The sequence below is a fragment of the Erpetoichthys calabaricus genome, chromosome 9 (genome assembly GCF_900747795.2).
Source record: "Erpetoichthys calabaricus chromosome 9, fErpCal1.3, whole genome shotgun sequence".
Classification (NCBI taxonomy): domain Eukaryota; kingdom Metazoa; phylum Chordata; class Cladistia; order Polypteriformes; family Polypteridae; genus Erpetoichthys; species Erpetoichthys calabaricus.
This window is the reverse complement of record NC_041402.2, coordinates 89,937,993-89,956,248: the sequence shown is the minus strand read 5'-3', so window position 1 is coordinate 89,956,248 and position 18,256 is coordinate 89,937,993. Positions and strand designations below refer to the sequence as shown.

The following is an 18,256-nucleotide window of genomic DNA, read 5'->3' as shown; positions in this document are numbered from 1 at the left end:
ATGCCGTTCCCGAACCAGACTGTGATCCCTCCTGTCAGGACACTCTCAACAGTGCTGTGGCAGAAGCCCACCAGTATTTCTTACTGCGTACCACACTTCCTAAAGCATCTGAGGGAATGAAAGTGCTAATGTGCTTTTTTAGTTATGGCAGTGGTGTTTTGTGTTTGGCCTTAGTTTAGTTTCTCAGAGATGTGCATGACCCAGCTATGCTTCAATCTCATCTCACAGACAACAACCAGACATTCTCATTATGAATTTTGTCATGGAAAGTAGAACACACAGCTCCTTCAGTTGTCTCAAATCAATCGATCAAACCTTGAGGCAGTAAAGCGTACCCAAACCATCCTATCTTTTGACTGTTGTTATGATGTTCTTATTGTCGAATGCTGTGCACTTCATGCCTGACACCATCTGACCCATGTTATTTAAAATAAATTCCACTCATTTGTTCATAGAACATTCTCCCCGAAAATGAAAACCCAGCATTTTCTGTATGTTCTTGTTAGACAGCAGTGATGACTGCCTTGCTGTGTATGTTTAGTGTTTCCTCTGCAATGAAAAAATAAGATTTTGGATTAAAAGATTTAAAATATTACTAAATCCTTTAGCTTTAGAATAACCTCCAGTAAAATCCTTGCCATTCGGCACTGCATGCTCAAGCGAGCGGCCTGTGCGGGGGCAGGCCATATGCTCCTAACACATGTTCTCTTTCTGCCTCCTAATCACATAATTAAGCTCATGTGGTGAGCAACCTGCCATAACAATGTCATCTGCTTCTTATTTACTCATTTGACTTCCTGGTCAATTCTTCTTCCTCCTAGGTTTAGAAACTTTGAGCCTCCCACTCAAAATAAAGGAATTGCAATTCTAAATCAGGCCTAGAGATGCTACTGTGGGCGAAGCCAAGTCGTCTGATTGCCTTTGACATGAATAATGAATTAGATGCACTTTTCCATGTTGTTTGACAAGCTGCTTTGGCAGGGTAACATTACAGCAAATATACTGTAAATCTGAAGGCTCACTCCATATGGCAGCCCAGATTGACATTTTAAGATATTATGAAATTAATTGCCGATTTATGAAAATACATCTGTTTCAAAATATCTCAGCTGCACTTCACAAGATCTCAAAACACCTTCCTGTTTATTTTAGGGTAAAAGTTCAATTGTAAAATCAGATATTTTCATAGGAATATATTTTGAGATGATTAGAAGTGGGCTGGAAGGCATTTTGAGAAATTGTAACATGCATCTCAAATCGTGAAATTCCTGTTGACTGTTCTGAGATATCATAAAATAACCTGTGGAAACTCCTATCTTTCCTTTTGTCTGCTTTTAAAATGTCTGTAAAATCAACAGGATTTTATTTTCTGGTATCTACAGATGCATTTCAGATACCATGAAATGCACGTAAGGCTATATAAAAATACCATGAAGCACACCTAAGAAAGCATGAAGAAGATGTTGAAGCAGAGACACCTCTACGACAGCACCGTACTGCCACATGTATGACAGACTTAGTGGTGAAACACAGCAGAATACCACCATGGCAGCAAAAAGGTCCCAGTGGGGGGGGCATAAAGGCTGCTACAGGGTGGTAAGCATTGCATTTATTGGAAGGGCAGCAGGCAGTGGCATCAGTCTGGGTGAGACAGAAAGAAAGAGAGATGTGGCCATGTCGGATGTAGGAAAGAGGGCTGGCAACCTAACGGACCGGGATGTCTGTCCATTTTAAAAAAAAGACTGAAGCCATGGAGGGCAGGTTAAAGGTTGCAACAGGTGGTGGTCATTTTAGGTAAAGGCCAAGAAGGGCTGTAATTCCAGGGCTTAACCAGACATGACCACAATACGAAATCTACAGCAGGATGGCAGTGTAATCTGTAGGACACCCAAGTGCGATGCCACATTAAATGATCTTTACCTGAGGAGGTGCTACTGAACAGAAATAATCTCCTAATCCACTAGGCAGTAGCCATATTTGGCTGCAGTGCTCTTGTGATGAAATTGATTTATTCCATTTGTGCATATTTATTGAAAATATTTGAATAATTTCATTGCTAATTCTGGTGATGCCGTTTTGCTTTCAAATTTTTCTATGACTGCCACCATTTTGTGTTTGTCATTATATGTTTTGCAGTTGTTATGTCGATTGCAGGTCACATTACATATTTGTCATATCCTAACTACAGGGTCATGGGGGTCTGCTGCAGCCATTCCCAGCCAACACAGGGCACAAGGCAGGAAACAAACCCCGGGCAGGGCGCCAGCCCACCGCAGGGCGCACACACACACACACACTCACCAAGCACACAGTAGGTACAATTTAGGATCGCCAATCCACCTAACCTGCATGTCTTTGGACTGTGGGAGGAAACCGGAGCACCCAGAGGAAACCCAAGCAGACACGGGGAGAACATGCAAACTCCACGCAGTTAGGACCTGGGAAGTGAACCCAGGTCTCCTAACTGCGAGGCAGAAGCGCTACCCACTGTGCCACCATGCCGCCCAGAAAATGAAACCCAGCTCAGTTACTGGGGAAACCAACTCCCTACACCTAACCTGCAAAAAAAGCAAGTTCAATGGTAAGGATTAACACTTTGCAGTAATTAATAATAATTTGCATTGTATTCATTTAATGGCATCTAAGAAGTTCTAAAAAAATTCTCCTTTTACTCCTCCATTCAAGGTTGGTCCCTGCCTTTTGCATAGTGATACTAGGGTAAGCACTGAATAGCTGTGCCAGGCAAGCAAATTTGAAAATGGAGGGACAGGAAGGTTAATAAATTTATTTTTGAATACATTATCTCAGCTACGTTATACTCAAAACCAGGTACAAGATACAGACTTTCTTATTGTGGCTCTTTATGAGTCTAGGATTTGTTGCCCCATTGTTATCTTTTCATCTGATTTTTATTCTGGTACTCCTTTCTCAGATATTCATTTTTAAGATTTCGAAGAATGAACTAATGATGTTTTCAGGTTTGGTTCCTGACAGTTTTGCTAGGGTTGGCTTTCGCCAACACACACTCTTAAACTGGGCCTTTTTTAATACTTCTTTGAACATGTTTTTTCTATATCTACACGCATTTGTGACTTTATGGAAGTCTGCCTTGTTTTTGTACATTTTGCACTCATTTCAAACTTAACACATTTTAATTTTCTCCCATTTTTGTTCACGCAACGTGTTCAGTGTGTTACGTGACTGCAGTTGTTGTCACCAGATTTGCGGTATAAATCCGGACATATTTCCACACAAGATTGTCACTCAGTTGAATGAAAAACAATTCTTTAGTGATAGTTTTAGTTCAAGTAGGCCAAGTGATGGCTTAGTTTTGGTGTTGAGATCCTTTTTGACTGTGCTTTCAATTTTTGGTTGTCTCCTGTGTTTTGTTCCCTCGTGCTTCACCTAACAAACAATTTCATGTTATTGCAAAGTTGTCTGACGGTTACTTCTGCTTTGCTCCTAGAACTGTAGGGCAGAGCTCAAAAGTCCTGCGAATCTGTGCTGAAGGCAGCAGACCTAAAAAAACAATTGGAATTGTTTAATCAAATTTTGAACATAAAAATGCTTTTTAATTTTTTATGCAAGTTAATGTTTATTCATCTTCCTCTGCATCTTCACCCACCACCACTTGAATATCTGATCTGAGCTTCTTTCTTCGTACCTAAATAAAAATAGAATACTGTAATATAAAAAAAAGGTAAAAAGTAATTATTCCATGGGGCATCTTCAAAATTGTATGTCTTATTATTTGTAAAATAAATTATAATATCAGTAAAGATGTTGTTTGTATTAATGAAAAATAACTTTGATTTAGTATGGTAATTTAAAGATCATTTATGCATTTTTAGTAGTCTGATCCCTTAACTGACTGACTGATATACAGTAGCTGGATGTTCCAGAAAAATGTGTAGTAGGTTTTAGGAGTCCCCGTTGCATTAAATTTTAGTCAAAGTCATGATTTGCTGAAAACTAGCGGGACATCCGTGACCGACAACCAGTTCTTGCCAATGAAGTCCCCAGAGTAAGTCATTGGAAATGAATGAGGCTCTGGCATTGGCTATTAGTAGTAGATGTGAAAACTTTCTGGAAAAGAACAATGTAATCCACAGAATAATCTAGCTGATGGCAAAGAGTTACCGCTAGTTCTTCATGGATGAAGTTAACATATAAACATGAAAAAGTCCAGTGTAACAGTAAATAAGGTGACAGACGCCTTGATTTTTACCAGTCACACTGTGACATGAGTCCTTCTTTAATGCTACCTGTTCATACTCCATTGCTTGATCCTTGGATGTCTTTGACATTCATTTATTTTCTAAACCTGCTGAACACAGTGACACATCCTCTTATTCTAATACAGCACATGACAGACACCAGCTTGGCATTAGTTTCTCTCCCAGTTGGGTTGTTTTTGATCATCATCTGTGGGGAAAAAAATGGCTTTCACAGGTTACATTTTTTTACTTTTTTTAAAAAACAATACTGTATTTTGGGCTATTTTTCGATCCCCCTCTAACAAATTTTTGCCATGTTTTTCATCATCTGGTACCTCTTGTATACTTGTTTGTAAAATCTCTGAGGAGGACCCTGACTCATTGTGTGCTGGTGTATACCCATTCTATCACTCTGAAATATCTGACAGGATCCCCGTCCCCCTTGGGCTATGATGGTATGTACCTAACCCTCTCACTCTGACACTGCCCCTCTCTGGTGTCAACCTCAGGCACTGGGCTATTTTTTGGGGGCACATTCATTACTTTTATGTTGTTTTCATGTTTTTCTTTGTTTATGCAACACCATTTGGAATTCATCTTTTGACCTCCGTTGTGGCGCTGATGAGGTCACTGTATTGGTAATATAAATATGGCAGCAATCACGCTGTGAGGAAAAAACAAGAAACAAAACATCTTAAGAACCATTATGGTTAGTTATCTTATTTTCCAAGTAAACCCTTGTGTTCTGGTTTTGATGTTTGTTTTGCCTTGGACTCCTGATTATCATCTTGCCCTATGATTTTAATGGCCTGACTATTTTTTGATCTCTTGGTTTCACGCTTTGCTTTTCCTGACCATGTTTTTATTTTGTGGTTCACTTCCTGGTCTTTTGACACTCACCATAATCCTGAGATACACTCACACGTGGGTCCTATTTAAAGTTGAGAATTAGCCTAATAAGCATATCTTTGGAAATGTAGATTAAAAAGTGAAGTAGTGAAGAAAACAAATGGGCCAAGATTCGAATCCAGTTTCATGAGGAGCAGCACTAACCACTGCAGCACTTTGCTGTTCCGTATCTTGGATGGTGCTCACTGTGTACAATGGACTGATTGATTCAAGTGATTATAACAATCAGCATTCTATCGGAGAGACACACTCAAGCCCAACAACGACTAAAGAACCTCTGTGGTGAGAAGAGTGAAATGGACTCCTCTGACTCAGCAAATCCTCTGAAATGCAACTGTCAAAGTAACAGTGGGCCTTGTGTTCAGGGGATTTCTTTTGATCCGGTTTCTTTCTTGTTGCTTTTACACTGAATGGCGACTTTATCTAAATGTGTCTGAGATTGTCACCAGTACAGAAGATGAGAGAGGCGCCTGATAGATAACCAGCTAGGCAGAAAAGAAAATAGGGAGTGACCTCTGCAACCTGATCCTTCAGTTTGATTTCACTCAAGCTGTAATGGAAATCGCCTTCACTTGGTTTTCTTAGGAAATGTATTGTTCAAAGTCGGCCTGTATTGATTATTTATGAATACTTACAAGAAATCCAGAATCACTCCTACATACTTTTCTCTGCTTCTTTGTGCTTTTGCCCCTGAAGTGTCACGTTACGTCCCTCTGACCTCCATGTGGAATGGAAAAGTGTGCTCCACAAGTTCTACAACATACCTTTCTGCCATCACACCAAAACAAGTCATCCCATTCTATATATTTACTTTCATTCTAAAGTATTTCATTGAAGTTGCAAGCTTGTTTAGAAGCCATACTTGTGGAAGGCTACAGCCAAACATACCCACAATTTGAACTTCTGACATGGCATGGAAGAGAGGTGAGTGGTCACCAGCACCTACACAGTGAATACAGATCGGATTGTTGGATGTTGCGGTGTATTTTGTGTGGGTTGAAATAAACCCCTGAAATCCAGAACAAAAAAAGGGAATTTTTTTTCAGAAAAAGTCAAAACACTCATAAACCAACCTGGAAAATTCAGGATGTCTGTTCAGCCTTGCTCACCTCTTTTAGCTTTGGGTGGGGGGGGGGGGGGTAACAAGGGTTGCTGAAGCTGCATCTGTGCAGGATGCCAGGGCACAACTGATTTCGCTTGGAGTGTGAACAACGTTAGCTCACATCAATGCACAGGAGCCAAATGGGGTGCAACAAAAATGGCAATTTCAGCCCAGCACTGTTAACGGTGAATTACGCCATCAGCCTAATAAAAAGATGACATCAATCCTACTTCCATGTATACTTGCACACAGAAAACAGAATTTCACTTGGATAACTTGTAGTTTTTTTATTGTTCCGCTGTTTATACTCTGAATACTCATAGAGGAGTTTTCACACTCCTCAACCTCATCCCCATCAGCTAACTCCTGCCCCTTTACTCATTCAACTTCCCATGTTAGCCCCCATACCTGCTGTGCCAGAACCAGCGACCCCCCCCCCCCCCCCCCCCCATCTCACGGACTTGATGATTTATTTCGATTTGTGAGGCATCCTGTGTTTTTGCTGCACTTTTTTCTTAAATGATACACAGAACGTTAACTTGACTACTTTTACAGACCTTAAATAAAGTCAGCATAATAACTGTTTTTTATTTAAACATTCAAGAAGTGAAAACAAATATTTGATATAAATTTAGTGGTCCTAGGGCACAGATGACTCAAAAATCAGAGGTACCAGAGTGGCACTCCAGCCCACTCTGGCACAAATTAAGTGCTGGCTCACAGATTCTCCTATAAAAAAAGCAGTCTAGCATTAAAATTGTGAGCGACAGAAGCATGCTGTTTTCTGTGATACAGCCCAATCCTTGTGTATTACTTAATAATAAACATACCTGCCCTGCTTATTTGAATTGGCTTCTAGTTAGACGTTTTGGATGTTTCGGTTGTTGGGTTAGATAGATAGATAGATAGATAGACTGAACAATCCTGTAAATCAGTTTGTTTGGACCATGTATGGAGAATGACTAATGTTAGAAAACTGACCCTTCTTTAAGAAAAACGGGGTAGTTAGATATTCGAGTTTTCTGGACTCTTAAGTATGGTACAAATCTAATGCTACTCTTGCTACAGCAAACTCCATTCCATCCTGACAAATCACCCATTTTGTAAATGTTTTCATGAAGAATGTAAGTTTGCAATAAAAATACAGATCAGAACAAGACATGTAAATATACCAATATCTGACCACTCAGGAATTTTTCAAAACTTAGACCCTCCCATTAAATAGGAAACTAGAATATTCATTCAAATCATCCCATCTGGACAACAAGAACTCTGTTCACTGGTCCCCCAAGTGAAGTCTGTTCAAATTATACGTCTTGTCTGAAACAGTGCTGCACATGTCATAAGAAAAATAATTTACTCCTGTAATTCAGAGAGCCACAGCAACCAATAGTATCTATCTATCTATCTCTATCTATCTATCTATCTATCTATCTATTCTGCCCATCCAAACACATTTTTGTCTCAACTAAATCCACTCTGAAAATTGTTCAAGAATTCACACCCTCTTCGGTTTATACCTTAAAAGATAGTCCTTTCGGGTTGTTCCAAGGTACCATTGTTTGTCATTTATTCAGTATCTGGACAACTGTTATGGACATGCAGGTGTTGACAGATATTTGAGAAAACAAAAATAACCAGGAGATGGCAGCATTTAGCAGCAAATTGTGTTCAAGAGAAAGCCAGGACAGAGCCAAAGAGATAATAAGATGATAAGGCAATAATAATAATAATTCTGTACATTTATATAGAGTTCTTTTCACTACTCAAAGCGATTTACACAGTGAGTAAGGAGTCGCTTCAACCACCACTAATGTGTAACATCCACAGCAGCCATTTTTGCACCAGTATGAAATGTTATGTGATGAAATGGTGAGATAGATAGATAGATAGATAGATAGATACTTTATTAATCCCAATGGGATAGCCAATTAGAGACAGGGGATGATTGGGGGGGGGGGGGCAGAATGACTAGGCTGTGGTTGGCAATTTAGTCAGGATTACACCCTACTCTTTACGAAGAATGCCCAGGGATCTTTCTGGACCACAAAAAGTCAGGACCTCGGTTTTATGTCTCATCCAAAGGATGGCACCATTTGTACAGCACAGTGTCCCAGTCACTGCACTATGGCATTGGGGTCCACATTCAGACCAAAGGTTAAGCACCCCCTGCTGGCCTCACTAACACCTCTTCCAACAGCAACCCAAGCTTTTCCTAGATGGTCTCCCATCCAAGTAATGGCCAGGCCAGAACAAGCTTAGCTTCAGGTGGATGAGCTCTTCTGAAGTGCATTGAAAACACAATGGCAATAACGGGATTCAAAAGTGAGAGACAAAAAAAGGAGTTCAAAATCGAAAACAAAACCTGACGCCAAAGCTTACTTGTTATATATCTGTAAGCTAACTACACTAGAACCAGTAGCACAAGTGTTTTATCCATTCACAGGATAACGTGATACAATCAATACCATGTTTATACCGGTTGGAAGTGTGAAGTAATCAATGTGTTAAATGCAGTCATGTTGACACATGCACCAGGTTGCATAAACAAAAAAACAGGGCAGTAACAAAATTTTACTTGAAAACAATAAACACAAAAATGAGTTTACCATGGTAAAAAGCTATAATGTGAACCAAAATACATGAACTGTACAAAATGAGGGAATACTACAATAACTACATTCAATAAGTTATATTTAGTCTGCCTTTCTTTTTAGGACAGAATTGTATATACATATCAAAATTTACTATAACTATCATTTGAGTTGTTGGGTTTGGCAATAGCATCATGAGACCTTATTTTCTCTCACATTGTTAAGTCAATGTCACATTGCATGACTCATACAGTATATCAGACTTGCTGACTGTAATTGCTTATCTCATCACTTGACCATGACAATTTACATAACTGGAAATCTCTGGGTCAAATGGACTGACTGCATGCCATTGTTCCAGCACAGTCACACTTGCCTCTTTCTATGACAATAGGGAACGTGCTGCCTGTTTAAGCCAATGCTGTACGAAGGGTTAACAAAAAACAGACTTCAGCTGCTGTCTGCCCTTTTTTTCCTCCCCTTTTCCTCATTCTGTCATGGTACATAAAATAACAGACATCAAACACACAAGGCCCTCTTCTATTTGAGAAGTCCAAAACTCATGTGTTCTTTATTCCTCATAACTGCGTTATATGCATTGTACTTCCTGGCGAGCATTCATTCATTGTCAGCTTGCAAACACACAGAGCCAACCAATATGACTTAAGGCAAAGTCGAACCCATTTGATTTTAGTGGAGCGAGTCGAAGATAACTTGGAGCGAGCTGCTGGGCAGATCACATTATGCAATTGGCCTTCACAGGAGTGCACCACTAACTGCCTCCAACTCACTAAGATTATAAAAATGAAGGCTACGACTTGAAAATTGCTAGAAAACTTGTATAATATGACAGGGCCTTTATGTGCACCTCTCTGGTGTCTTGCTCCCAGATTAGATTTTAATTGTAGTTCAGTTCTACAGCAGTTATTTTACCTTTGCTTTGTTATTTGTTTAATCATAACCTATCTCTGCATCTATCTTCTCAAATCCTGTGGCTGTCTAGCCACTCAAGGTTTTATTAGAAGCATGGGATGGGTTGAAGAGGTAGGGCAATGGAAATAAGTAGGGTGTTCTAGGATTTTCTGTTAGATAATTGAAGTTGCGAGTACTGCAGGGTCATTGGCTTACTTCAGAATGGCCTCAGCTACACTCATCTCTGACTTTTTGGATTTCTCAAAGAACATTCAAGGCTGACATTCAACTTTGTTTTGGTCATGCTGTATTAATTATGGAAAATTACATTTTTGGTGTAACTTACCTCAAAATATTTACATACTTTCTTATATTTTCATGCTAAGCACAAAATTTAGATTTTTTTTCTAATACCCTGCCTATACAACACAAGGGTTTCTGCATTTTATTGTTCAAAGTTTGAAAATGAAACTTGTTGTTTGGGTCACTCATTTAATCACTTCTAACTCCCCCAGATGTTACATTTTGCACAGTGGTGCTAGTCCACTCTCTTTTTACGTGCACATGTACCTTGTTAAGACATATAGGAGGCTAATAATAAAACAGTTGCAAATCAGACACAATTCCAAATTAAACAGGTTTATTTTTTCACAGACCACAAAGTGGGGTAAATTACACACAAGAAAGAAAAAGCACTAACCTCAGTCCTGCACTTAAGTGGATTGGGTTTTCTGCAATTCACAAAGAAACTTGTTTCCCCAATTACAAAAAAACCCTGTGTAGTAATGCACTTTGTAGTACACTTTGTGGGTAACTGTTTCAAATACTTTTTTCTTTTTTGTTTTGCCACTGTGCATATTTCAACACTTTCAAGATTTTTTTTTCCAGTCAAAGTGTTTCTTATTAAACTATATATGATCCGATCTCCTGAAGATTGCTAAGATACCTTGTTCTTTGACTTAAAGCCCACGGCATAATTTCAATACTCAGTAGAAACTGCAATTAACTCAACGTACCGTTTTAGATGCAAATCTTTTGAATCAAAGTTAATTATATTAAATTCAAAAAGCTAATTAAGCTTCAGTACTTTAAATAAACCATGCACACCAAGTGAATGTACTGGTAGGTCCAGTATCCTTTGGATTTTAACTCTCTCAGGTATGCTACTTAGGTTGGCCAAAACTGTATTCTTTGGCCATATCTTTTTCATTGAAATTCATTAACCAATCCTAATAAGTTTACTTCCAATATGTTTTGTAGTATAAATGAAACATTCCTTCTCTTATATTTAATTTCACCTACAAGAGTCCATGAAACATTTAGTCCTGATTAGTGCTAGTTTTTGATGGCAGCCAGATGAATTGATATCGCTTCCGTGGTAGCACCATGTCCAAAGATAGAAGTTTCTGTTCTCTCTCAGAATCTACGAGACGGTAACCAAGAAGGTTCATAGCCCCCTTACAGACTTCCTGAATTTTAGCAACCTTCTCAAAAGCCATAGTTTTCCTCCATGCCTGTGACACATTGAGTGCATTGCGGGAAGTTATTTTAAAGGCTTCTTGCTTTTCTCCAGGCCCCTCTCCATGTGTAATGTCATAAATCCAAGATTTAAGTGAGGCAGTCAGGTCAAGCTCTGCAAATTTGTACATCTCTGAGATTTCGGTCAGCGGGTCTCGTACCAGGTCTTCAAAGCGTACCATCATATACCGTTCCTTTAAGAAGCTGGGTGCCTTCTGAGTTGCTGTCTCATAAATCTGTACATGACTGCGACAGATTTCCCGCATAACATGGTAGCTGGTGTCAGCCACTTCAGTGCCATTTGTATTCAAAACAATGCCATTGTCCCTCATTAGGGCTTTCATTGACTGCTCACGTGACCTGGCCACAGCCCTGGGATCTCTGATGAGGTGGATAATTTTCAGATTTAGGGATGGGTCTCTAAGAAGTGGATAGAGTGTTTTCAAGTCAAAAAACCGTACTTCTTTTATCACAACATGGCTGAATGTCTTACAGACTTCTTCTACCTTTTCAAAAGAGGTCTTGTTACACTTTTTCTTACAGACAGATTCATCACTTATTTCCTCATTTTCCTGCAGATCACAAACAGGTGATGAACAAAGTGCATGGCTAACAGCCCACTGAAACAAACTGGAAACATTTCTCTTTTCGGGCATGTATGCGTCAAACACAGACATGTCACACTGGAAGACTGAGTGAATGAGATCCCTGACAGCCATGCGTAAGGCACTGGCACTGTTCTGGTAAAGGCTAACCCATACATGCCAAGCAGGTTCCATTAAATAAAAGACATTGGGATGCTGGTTAAAGACCTGGCCCACAAAAGATGAGCCAGATCTCCAGGAAGACAGGATAAGAACATGAACTTTCCCCTTCTGTACTTCAACCTGGGAGGTGAAACCACTTTGCCGGATGTAAATTAAAAGGAGAACCATGCTTTGCAAGACAAGGATACTAAGGACAGCCGATTTAGTGTTCCTTAACCTCCCCATAGTAAGGAAAATATGAAGTTCAGCTGAGAAACGCCTAAAATGAAAAGAAAGTACATTAGTAAAACACAAATGGAACACACCAACTGTGACAGCAAGTATTCAAAATAAATTAAGTAAAAACTGTAGCCATCATTCATACAAACCAAATTTCAACAACAAATTAAATTCAAATCTCATAACTTAGATGCAACTTAAGTATCTCCTAAACATCTACTCATTAGGAAATCAAACAGTTCAGGTTAATGATATTACTTTAAGAAGTCTGATGTCTGCCAACAAGATTTTTTTTCAAATATCTCCACAAAGTCAAGGTGATATTACATAATTTGATATTACCAATTGATTTTAACTAAGATGTTAAAATTAAAATAAATATGGTTATGTTAATTTGCTCTCACGGGGGCTAGATGTGATGGTCTGGAATCACGTTACTAAAAATGTTGTGAATAGCTGAAAAATCTGCTGCTGAAATGCCTATGTTCACAAGGCTTATTTCTAAAAATCCACTCCCAACGTCCTCCAGTGTATGCACTTTAAAAAAGCTGGGGTTGCAGTGTCCAATTTCTCTTCATGAATTAGACAATGGAAAAACACATGCAGAGAATAAGAAAATAAAAAAAAGTACTGACACAAAATAAAAAGCTTGAATAGCTGTTACCAATTTAAAAGCTCAATAACACAAGCTGAATGAAGCTTAATGATTATTTTATACATTGTAACAAGCACAGCAATGGATTTGACAGGTACACACACACAGACCACACCGGATGTGCAGAATTGAGACCTCAGATAGGCAGGTGTATTTATTGATTAACATTAGAACACTGAATAGACAGATCACTTGTGGCCGCATCTCTGCAACTTTCCGATGTCTTTTCCCACACATGTATCATCAGAGTTCCAAAATCCTACTTTTTGGCCACTCTGCCACATGCAATACTTTGATGACTAGAAGCATCTCCTGTTATCCACACAGAGATCCTACTCATGAAGACTGTGCTTTCCCATGACCTCCTATTGACAGAACCATCAAACCTCATAAACTTTGAGGTGCTCTTGTTTAACACTAGAGTCCCTGAAGTCTACAATAAAACGCGTAATCCCGGGCCACCTTAAATTACTTTACACGTCTCCATCAGCGTCTTTTCTTTTGCAAATGTGTCGATCAGCACAAGCAGCAAGCAGCCTGCTAGCCGATGTAGTCCATTGCAAAATTCTCAGAGCTCAAGTCCATTTATCTGGCAGTGATGTGCCTGGAGGTGTGTAGGGTAAATAATATAATGTTATTTGGAATACAAACATTTCATGTGTGTTCTGCATCTACACGATCTGTGCAAGAGTAGGATGACAGGAACTGCTGAACTCATAGCTAAAACAGAAACTTTTTCCATGTTATACTAATAATGATGTGAAGTGTATAATGTGTGAAGACTTTAGTCCAAATATCAAATAAACACGTGCGCTTTTATTCAAGAATATAACCAAAGAAAAAAAAAATTCGATTTACATGTTGCTGTCAGGGAGTTAAAAACCCAAGCTCAAATGTCAATTGACAGGAAGTTGATATGTATTCTTGAATGGTGCGGAAACACATGTACCTGTTAAAGATATTGCTGAAGGAGTATAACCAGATACACAAATGCTGGTGAATCATGCCTTCTTGGTATCTTGTTGTCACTTGAATTTTTTGTTATTCACTTTTATTCTTGAATAAAAGCACACTTGTTTTGCTATACCTTTGCGAAAGTATTTATTTTATATTCCAGTAATCACTTGAATGAAATCAAATCTGTCTCTGCCTCTCTCACACATGCACACACACATTCATACATGAAAACGTTACTATTTGAAAACGCTATGCCATTTGAACATTTTTTTTTTTTTTCGATCTTGCCTGTACTGTAAGAAGTCCGTCTGCATATTCAGTATCATGCACCATAATGCAGAGGACAGGCCAGATCACATCTCTTACGTCAGAATGGCAGTAATTTGCAGCCAAATGATATCTTTTTCAAGTGCAGTGTACCTCAAATTCTGCTCTTTGGCACAGTAAAAAAATTCATTCTAATTTAGTCCGAGTAATGAATAATCAATCATACCAGGTGTCCACCATATGGAGAAGTGCACTCCCTAAAGAGAACAGTTGTGATTCAAGTTTGAGCCAGACTGCTAGAGAAGCCTATTGTGAAGTTTTGTATTATACATTTAACAACCATCCAAACAAATCTGGCATTATCTACAGAGGCAAGGTTTAAAAGAAAAGAAAGAAAGGAAGAAAAAACACAGTTTGGAGTAAAGTTTCCTGAAAAAAATTAGTGAGTGCACAAGTTACAACACCATCAGCTATATTGGTAATTGAGTAATGTACAGATTGATTCAATGGCCATTGACACTAGCTTAATAAAAACACACTAATTCTTTTGATGTGTCTCTGCAAATTAGGATGAATATGAAGTGTTCATCATGACCTTTACACCCACAACCAAATGATGTCACTAGCTATGCACTTTTGGGTTGATTAACTACCAACACAGCAAGTTTTTGAATGCAAACCCAAGGGTGAAAAAAAAGTACCTATAAGTATACAAATTCAGGAAATACAGGTACTGGTCATAAAATTAGAATATCATGATAAAGTTAATTTATTTCAGTAATTCCATTCAAAAAGTGAAACTTGTATATTAGATTCATTCATTACACACAGACTGATGTATTTCAAATGTTTATTTCTTTTAATTTTGATGATTATAACTGACAACTAATGAAAGTCCCAAATTCAGTATCTCGGAAAATTAGAATATCAATTAAGACCAATGCTAAAAAAGGATTTTTAGAAATGTTGGCCAACTGAAAGGTATGAACATGAAAAGTATGAGCATGTACAGCATTCAATATTTAGTTGGGGCTCCTTTGGCCTGGATTACTGCAGCAATGCGGCGTGGCATGGAGTCGATCAGTCTGTGGCACTGCTCAGGTGTTACGAGAGCCCATGTTGCTCTGATTGTGGCCTTCAGCTCTTCTGAATTGTTGGGTCTGGCGTATTGCATCTTCCTCTTCACAATACCCCATAGATTTTCTATGGGGTTAAGGTCAGGCTAGTTTGCTGGCCTATCAAGAACAGGGATACCATGGTCCTTAAACCAGGTACTGGTAGCTTTGGCACTGTGTGCAGGTGCCAGGTCCTGTTGGAAAATGAAATCTGCATCTCCATAAAGTTTGTCAGCAGCAGGAAGCATGAAGTGCTCTAAAACTTCCTGGTAGACAGCTGCGTTGACCTTGGACCTCAGAAAACACAATGGACCAACACCAGCAGATGACATGGCACCCCAAACCATCACTGACTGTGGAAACTTTACACTGGACCTCACGCAACGTGGATTCTGTGCCTCTGCTCTCTTCCTCCAGACTCTGGGACCTTGATTTCCAAAGGAAATGCAAAATTTACTTTCATCAGAGAATATAACTTTGAACCACTCAGCAGCAGTCCAAAGGCAAGACGCTTCTGACGCTGTCTCTTGTTCAAGAGTGGCTTGACACAAGGAATGCGACAGCTGAAACCCATGTCTTGCATACGTCTGGGCATGGTGGTTCTTGAAGCATTGACTCCAGCTGCAGTCCACTCTTTGTGAATCTCCCCCACATTTTTGAATGGGTTTTGTTTCACAATCCTCTCCAGGGTGCGGTTATCCCTATTGCTTGTACACTTTTTTCTACCACATCTTGTCCTTCCCTTCACCTCTCTATTAATGTGCTTGGACACAGAGCTCTGTGAACAGCCAGCCTCTTTAGCAATGACCTTTTGTGTCTTGCCCTCCTTGTGCAAGGTGTCAATGGTCGTCTTTTGGACAACTGTCAAGTCAGCAGTCTTCCCCATGATTGTGTAGCCTACAGAACTAGACTGAGAGACCATTTAAAGGCTTTTGCAGGTGTTTTGAGTTAATTAGCTGATTAGAGTGTGGCACCAGGTGTCTTCAATATTGAACTTTTTCACAATATTCTAATTTTCCGAGATACTGAATTTGGGACTTTCATTAGTTGTCAGTTATAATCATCAACATTAAAAGAAATAAAATTTTTGAAATAAATCATTCTGTGTGTAATGAATGAATCTAATATACAAGTTTCACTTTTTGAAAGGAATTACTGAAATAAATCAACTTTGTCATGATATTCTAATTTTATGACCAGCACCTATACTTCATGAAAAGCACATAAAAATGAAAAAAAAATGCAAATAACAGGTAATTGTGTTCATTCTCTCACTACACTTCCCATACACTTCCCACCTCTATGCGTTCTCCTCTAAGGAACTTTCTTTCACCTGCTGACCCAAATTATGACATTCAACAATGAATTGCTGGGAAAAAAACTAGTTATTGAAGAGTGAAGGCACTGGTTAAAGGGGGCTAAAAATTCCTTTATTATATATACACTGGCCATAAAAATCTACTTTACTTAAGGGCAGTAAAACAACTTAATATTAAGTTGGTATATCTTTGTCATTTTAATATCAGTCTAGAATGTCACTATTCAGTTTAAAGGAACACAGTCTCCTGAGAATAAAAAAGTGCCTGCTCTTTCCTATATACTGTAGCTCCTGTGTCCAACATTTCATTGATGTAGAGACCCAAGTACATGTAGGACTGCACCACTTCAGCATCCACTCCCTGAACAGTAAACAGACAAAGAGCCTGAAGAAGGGTCCTAAGCTGCCTTAAAAGCTTACATATTGTAATCTGTTCAGTTAGGCAATAAAAAGAGTAATTTTGCTTGACTTCTCATTGCATCCCTTATGGCTAACATGGTACAACACCCTACTAATATCGGGCTTAAGAAAGAAACTAAACAGCAGATCCACTTTCTAGGCAATTTGAGGAAGAATCATATTATGAAGTTAAAAATTCATAATTCTACAGGGGTGTTCTTTAACTTACACTAACAGTAAGGACACTATTGATTTATTGTCCATAAGAAACTCCGTCACCAGTGTTCTTCACCCAACTGGTGTGTCCAGGGCAAGTTATTTTCATTCTGGAATCTTTCTGAGAGAAGACTTTAGAATTTTGGCACATTAGTGCATGGGACACACAAAAGAGCACAGTAATAAATGTGCTTGTAGTAAAACCTGCCTGCAACTCCAGCACTTCAGTTTCAAATCCTTAAATTAGCAGGATAGCGAACACACTAATGGAAATACAGACCAATATGGCTATTGCAATTGTAATTTGGTTTAAAGCTAAACTTTGCAGAAGATACCATGTGATTTAAGCTATACACTTAATTCAAGCTTCAATAAAAAATAGAACACCAGTTCAGAAACGTTTTTGCAGTTTAAAATGCTGCTTACCAAACATTCACTCTCTTGGAAATAGAGTTGCAAAGGTAAATTATATCACAGTAAGTAAAAAATCTGATTTTTGTCTTCTCAATAAAACCCAGCTTAGTAAATCTGACACTATTCCCATAGTCGAGGCATCACCAAACAGTTACACATCCTTCAAAAATCAAGAAATAATGGCCAAGAAGATGGCCTTGGAACAATTCTGTGTTGATAAACTGCAAACTGCTTTTAAAAATTTCGGCAAATTTATATCCTTCGAGACACTAATTTTAAATACTATAACAGATTCCAGCACAACTGTAGTGCCAGCCTACAGACCACGTGGGGCATATTCATTGATCACTACTGAACTTGCCAGCCTTTTATATGATTTAGTATAAAGTACGATCATATACTGTTGATGGGGGACTTTAACATACACATTGATGTGTAAGTTGACACATTTATCAGGCAGAGAGAGAGAGAGAGAGAGATTGATCTATCTTTATTTGTCCCTAGGGAGAAATTTGGCTTTATACAGAAACTCTTTACATAATTTTATGCATAAATAGATAAACAAATATCCATAAACACATACGTTATGGTCTGAACACACAACAGAAAAAAAACCCTTCTAACTTGGCTGTCACAATCACAATAAGGCATTATGCAGGCATATTGCTGTTGGTATA

The 18,256-nt window shown here is 38.7% G+C and overlaps 1 protein-coding gene across 6 annotated transcripts in view; it reads right to left on the bottom strand.

Annotated features, from left to right (window-relative positions):
• Positions 1-10,357: 10,357 nt before the first annotated feature.
• Positions 10,358-18,256, bottom strand: part of chst6 (carbohydrate sulfotransferase 6) — a 173,435-nt gene continuing 165,536 nt past the window's right edge. For all 6 annotated transcript variants that reach the window (XM_051932009.1, XM_028809872.2, XM_028809871.1 and 3 more), the window contains one exon: positions 10,358-12,278. In XM_051932009.1, the coding sequence (XP_051787969.1) occupies positions 11,054-12,244 (1,191 nt within the window). In that variant the 5' untranslated portion in view covers positions 12,245-12,278 and the 3' untranslated portion in view covers positions 10,358-11,053. The remainder of the gene's footprint in view (positions 12,279-18,256) is intronic.